The sequence below is a fragment of the Propithecus coquereli genome, unplaced genomic scaffold (assembly GCF_000956105.1).
Source record: "Propithecus coquereli isolate 6110/MARCELLA unplaced genomic scaffold, Pcoq_1.0 Scaffold80, whole genome shotgun sequence".
Taxonomy (NCBI): Eukaryota; Metazoa; Chordata; class Mammalia; order Primates; family Indriidae; genus Propithecus; species Propithecus coquereli.
Window position 1 is genome coordinate 777,261 of NW_012154174.1, and position 6,324 is coordinate 783,584.

Genomic DNA, 6,324 nt, shown 5'->3' on the forward strand with positions numbered 1-6,324 from the left:
CCTTTCAGAGGTATTACCAGGCCTGTCCTGCTCTAATAATAAAGCATCTTCCTATTGAAAACCCCAGACTTCTCTTCAACTGCTGCCTGGCAGCGGGGGAAATTATACCACTTTTATTACTTACATTTCTATAGGTAACTAATCTTCCTGAAATATCACTTTCTTCATATCTTTATCCCTCCTGCTCACAAAATGTCAGTGATTTCCCACTGTCAACTGGATAAATTCCCAAACTTCTTATCCTGGGATTTAAGGTCCTCTACCATCTGCTTCCATAACTTACCTTTCTAGTTCTCTACCTAAGAAACTTAGGCTGGAGGCTAGCAACACTGGTTTCTGTTTCCCCATAATCTGTGCTTATTCAAATCGTGGAGAATAAGAAGTGGCAATAAATAGGATGATTAGTGAAAAGATTATAGACTCTGGAATAAGATAGTCCTGGCTTTGAATCTCTTAAGAGATCACCCACCTCTTAAAACAGTGGGTGATCTCAGGTAAATAACTAAGGCTCAGAAGACTGTATTTCATCTGAAAAATGAGAATTCTATCTATCACTCAGGATTGTTGTGATAATAGGGAAGAAGGTACATAAAATGTCTAGTACACAGAAGGTACTCAGTAAGTGGTAGGTGGAAGTCCTCAGTAAGTTGGCAGGCTCATTACTATAGAACTAGTGGTAGGCATCTATTTTATTAAGCTCTGAAATAGACTCTCTTCTCTGGTATGTGAGGGATAGGAAATAGGGGAAAGGTTGAGGTATATGAAACTCATTGTGGGGAAAAAACAGGAAAATGATATGGGGAAAAACTCATAAAACTAAATCTCTTAATAGTAATTCACAGTTTAGTACTCCTTTGGGGGAAGAACAGCTTTCAAAACTAATTAGTCATTTAACAAAAAAGGCTTATAAGTAAAGTAGAATTCTAGTCTTTCTAGTTTTATGGCCACATTTCATGTACTATATACTACATAGTGACTTTGGTGGGCACCTAATAATTGGAGTTAATGAGTTTTTCAAGGGCTATGCTGACAATGTTTCTAGAATCTGATATTCCATGGATGACTAATATGATTCAATTCTCAAATATCTGTGAATAAATGGATAAGGAGAGCTCACATGTATATTATCTATAGACAATATAAAAAGTTGGTCATATAATAGTTTTATTAGAAATGCTTGATAAGTACTAACCTTGCTAAATGGCCAGTAGCAGTATTAATAAGCAATGATATGCTGTTGGGGATAGGGCTATGATAGGAAACACTTAGCAAAAGCAAATACCTTTACAATCTCTGCTTGTCATAATCCTACTCTGCCTTTAAGGCGAAATTCCAGTTGTACCTCTGCCAAGAAATCTTACTCAGTCTCTTTAGTTGGCTCTATCTTCCTCGTCAGTGCTCCAAAAAGATCTCATACCTTTAATAGAGTACTCAACACATTGATCATTGCAATTGACAAACATTGCCTATGAGATGCTCACCATGCAGAGGACATGCAAAGATGAGGAAGGCACTGCCCTTTCGAGGATCAAAGTTGAGTGGGTTGCCTTGTATTATACTCATTTTAAATGTCTCCTTCCACTAGGAATGTTAAGTTCTATGAGGCAGAGACTGTTTTACTCACTACTGTATTCCCAATATTTAGAAGAATGCTTGGCACATAGTAGGTGTTCAATAAATATTGAATATGTATATGAAATTAAATAGTTCTTTGCATAAATATTTTTCTCTTACTAGACTATTGCAGACTTAAGAAATATATATAGCTCTTTAAGGATAAGGGATAGTCTTTATCTTTTATCTTTCTCACAGCACCTGGCTTAATGTCTTGCACATAGCAATGTCTGCCACTGAACTGAATTGTAATTTTCAATTTCATCCTTAAATCAAGATATTATTAAAATTAGCAGCCTCTGTACTCATAAACATAGAGGATCACCACTGTGAATTATATTTATGAAGTCTCAGAAAACTCTTTGTTAAATAAATACGTGGTGATTGCTTAGAGCATCAGTAAAGTAACTTTTCCCAGGCATGGTAGGTTCCCTGATTCTTCAAGCTATTTACTCAGGGATGAAGCAGCTAGACACACTGATGGAGTACGGCTTCTCTAAAGCAGTGGCTCACAAGCCTAGCTGCACATTAGAATCACCTGGGGAGCCTTTAAGAAACACTGATGCCTGGACCCGCCCACTGAGCTTCTGATTTAACTGGTTTGAAGAGGGTGCCATAACCACATTTCTTAAAAATTCCCCAGGTGATCCTATTGTAGAGGAGCACCACTTTAGAGGAAGAGTATGGTGAGGTGAAATAGCCCTTTGCTATGGAAAAGGTAAGATCTGGAATAAGAAGCCTTAGATCTTAGTTCAGACTATGAGTGAGTCATTAATTTCTCTTTCTGTCTCTGTATTCTCATAGGCACAATATCTAACAAGGCTATTAGAAAGACAGAAAGAGAAAAATGGCTGTGAAGCACTGCACAGTCATTAAGTTACATGCAAAAATTTATTTAATACCACCTCTAGAACCTTCAATCTTTTAGGTCTGGTTTGGTATCTTGATATAGAACCCCACATAGAAACTGATTAATGTGAGCCAAATGAAAACTTATATTTTCATGTTAACAAATCTGAAGTGGAATAAAAGCAGCAATTAGAAAGCAGATGGTGATTCCTCTTTAATAGGAAGTGGTCCTAGAGAGACAGACTGGTAACCTTAGGAGCAAAGGCCCTTCGTTAACTTTTTTTTTTTTTTTTGGAGACAGAGTCTTGCTCTGTTGCCTGGACTAGAGTGCTGTGGCATCAGCCTAGCTCACATCAACCTCAAACTTCTGGTCTCAAGCAATCCTCCTGCCTCAGCTTCCCAAGTAGCTGGGACCGCAGGTGCACACCACCACGCCTGGCTAACTTGTTCTGTGATCCTCCTGCCTCGCCTCGGCCTCCCAGAGTGCTAGGATTACAGGTGTGAGCCACCATGCCTGGCCTCATTAACTCTCATTTTAGTTAATTGCTATGTTCACAAACTATTTAATCAACATGAGAGAACAATCAATCTTAATCTCCTTGCTAAGGCAGGCTAGAAATTCTTGGCCTGAAGTAATTTAGCATGCCAGAATTTCATCATGTGACAAAATTTGTCCCTTCACTTCAGAGCTCTTTTGCAAGGTCGTCAGGTCCTAAATTAATGCCTGCTTAAAGCTAAAATATTCTTTCAAGGGAGATGTCTCTAACACCCAATTTATTGCTCTGAAATATAAGTTTATAATAAAATATGAATTAGCCTATCATGATAGATAGTTAACTTAAGGTCAAATCAATGTCTGAACCAACCTATATGTCTGGTCAAAATAAAGGAGGGTTTCTGAATGCAAACACTATGCTTCCAGCATGGGGACTAAAAAAATACACCTATATATTTGTAATCAATTTTCTGAAATTACAATGTTCAACAGGTATCAGCTGGCTACTGGGTAGTGTAGAAGTGCTCTCTGGGAAAGAAATATTTCTCTCTGTCACTTTCCATTAATGATGAGTTCTCTCCACAGCCAAGAGAACACTTGCTGTGGGAAAAGGCTGGGCTGAGTTCAGAGAAGCTGACACTTTTTCTTAGAGCCCAGCCTGCCCTCATTTGCAGCCCACAGCCTGGTTCAGAGGTCCTTTCAACTTTTCAACATCCAAGACAAAGAGGAAAAAGTCTGGCTAATAAAAGGGCTTTCCACCAACTTGGGGCAATGCTATTCATGCAAGATTTTTTGCACAATGACTAATTAAGAAAACTGGGACAGGCACTAGCAATCCTATTTCTTATTTTCCATTATTGAGTCTTTAAAGCCAGAAGGCCCCTTATAGCAAGAATCTAGGATGAGCCTCCGAAATCATGAGGCCAATGAGGTTAAGTGATTTGTTTAATAAACATGGAAACCTGAGGCAGGACTTGATCTCAAGTTTTCAAGCTTCATGTCTACCAAGCCACCCTACCTTGGCAATCTCTCATGGAACATTTTTAGTGCCAAGTCAGATTCCTGGTCATGGCCAGATGGTAGTCATTGTCCAGTGGGAAGGGTATTGGGCTGGCAATGAGAAGTCTGGGTTCTAGTTCTGGCACCACTGTGTGTGTGTGTGTGTGTGTGTGATCTTCTAGAGGCCTGACCTCTTAACTGGTCTCTGCTTCAGTCTGTCCACCTCACCCCCAGATACTGACTCAGTTCTACCATCTGCCCTTTTCTTTTCTCACAATAGGGACAGCTGGTTTTGAAGGGTATCAGAGAGCAGTGTTGAATACTGTTGCCACAAATCCATGGTCTCCAATATTAATGCTGCTCAAAACACTCTAAATCATCCCTTACTAAATTCTCCTTATTATCAGTCTTTTTGCTTCTACACTTGCCTCCTTCCAAATTATTTTCCATAAAACAGCCAGGGTTATCTCTTTAAATGTATATATAACCATGTTGATTCACTGCTCACACACTGTAATAGCTTCCTATTGCACTAGTAATAAACTCCAAACTCCTTCTATACTTATAGGTCCTGCAATGTTCTGGTCCTCATCTCCCTCTCTGACCTCGTCTCAGCCCATTTTCCTCCTTGCTCAGTGTGCTCTAACCACACGAGTCCCCTTTCAGTTCTTCACACGTACCAGGTTTGTCTTTCCTGCCTGTTATGTACTAAATATTTGTCACCCACCCCCTGCTGTCCATTCATGTGGTGAAGCCCTAACCCCCAGTGTGCCCAGTGTAGTTGTGTTTGGAGATGGGGCCTTAGAGGAAATAACAAGGTCAAATGAGGTCACAAGGGTGGAGCCCTAATCTGACAGAATTAGTGTTCTTATAAGAAGAAACACCAGAGATTTCTCTCTCTCTCTCCATGCATACACACTGAGGAAAGCCCATGTGAGGACATATCAAAAAGGTGTCTTCCTCCAAGGCAGGAAGAGAGCCATCATCAGAAACCAAATTGACTGGCACCATGATCATAGACTTCTAGCCTCAAGAACTGTGAGAAAATAAATCTCTCTTGTTAAAACCACTCAGTCTGTGGTATTAATATTTTGCTACAGCAGGCCAAGCAGACTAATATACTGCCTTAGAGTTTTGTGTATGTGATTTCCCTCTGTCTAGAGCCTCCTCTTCTTTCTTCTTGGGAAGATTTCCTTCCCAAGCTGCTTAAATGGTAGTGTTTCCATGATTTTCTCCTTGGCCCACAGTTCTACTCTCTAATGCCCGCCTTGGGCAGTCTCATCTGCTTTCATGGTTTTAACTCTAACACAGTGTGTTGATGATTCCCAAATCTACCTCATGACTCAGATGGCCACAACTGAACTCTTTCTCTTCCCATCTAAACTAGTCTCTCCTTTAAAATTCTCAATCTCAGTTCATGGTGCCACCTTTTTCCTGAACAAGAAACCTGGGGTTATTCTGGACTCTCTCCTCTTCCTCACCCATTGCTCATTTCTTTTCTCCCTTTGGACCTCAGGTACCAGAGACAATCTAGTTGTGATCCTTGGTTCATGACATACTCTCATCATTATGTTAGCATCTTTGCAATAACCATATGTTCCTATGGTTTCTTTTCTTCTTCTAGCCAAAGCTACCTACCTTTCCTTCTTTGAAGTGCTTCTTGAGCTGCTTCTGCATGGCGGTCAACTTCTTGGATTGCACCCCACTGTAGGCCAGCAGCATGCCACCGAACTGCCTCTCAGTAATTCTCCCATCCACAGGGTCATGGCGTTCAAACTGGGAGGAAAACAGAGAGTACTTGAAGTCAATGGAAAGTATTTTGATGTGGAACATTGAGTATCAACTCTTTTAGATAGCAGAAAAGAGCTGATGGCTGGGATTGTGTTTTTGAGCTACAATTCTCAAAAAGATCTGAAGACACGACTAAGAAACAGATCTATTAATAGGTTCTTATCCCAGATCTGCCACTCACTGTGGGTTTAGGAAAGTCTCCCAACTATTCTGGGCCTCAGTTTCCACACGTATGAAACAGAACTGCTATAGCATCTCACAACCTCACAGATCAGGAATATCCTTGTGGAAATAGAAACAATTTTAAAGCTCCATACAAATTCACACCATTATTTGTAAAAAGTGCTCTCTGGATCATCCATATTCTTGCTCCTCAGAGAAGACTTAAAAGCTAATTATAAATTTGATCAATTATGCATATGTAAAGTCATATCAGTTCTTCAATCTGTACTTAATATTGTTATACACTCACAGTTTTAAGGATTTCAAAGAAGAGTAATGTATTTTCCAGTTTTCCCTAAAATGATAATCAAATGTTAGGGCATCAGTAGAGCTTGGGAAAAAAATGCATAGAG

General features: G+C 39.8%; 1 protein-coding gene across 1 annotated transcript in view; it reads right to left on the bottom strand.

Moving 5' to 3' along the window:
- The window catches only part of MICU1 (mitochondrial calcium uptake 1), a 274,726-nt gene that overhangs the window by 41,858 nt on the left and 226,544 nt on the right, over window positions 1–6,324 (bottom strand). The window contains exon 9 of the mRNA XM_012663301.1: window positions 5,597–5,734. Coding sequence (XP_012518755.1) covers window positions 5,597–5,734 — 138 coding nt within the window. The remainder of the gene's footprint in view (window positions 1–5,596; window positions 5,735–6,324) is intronic.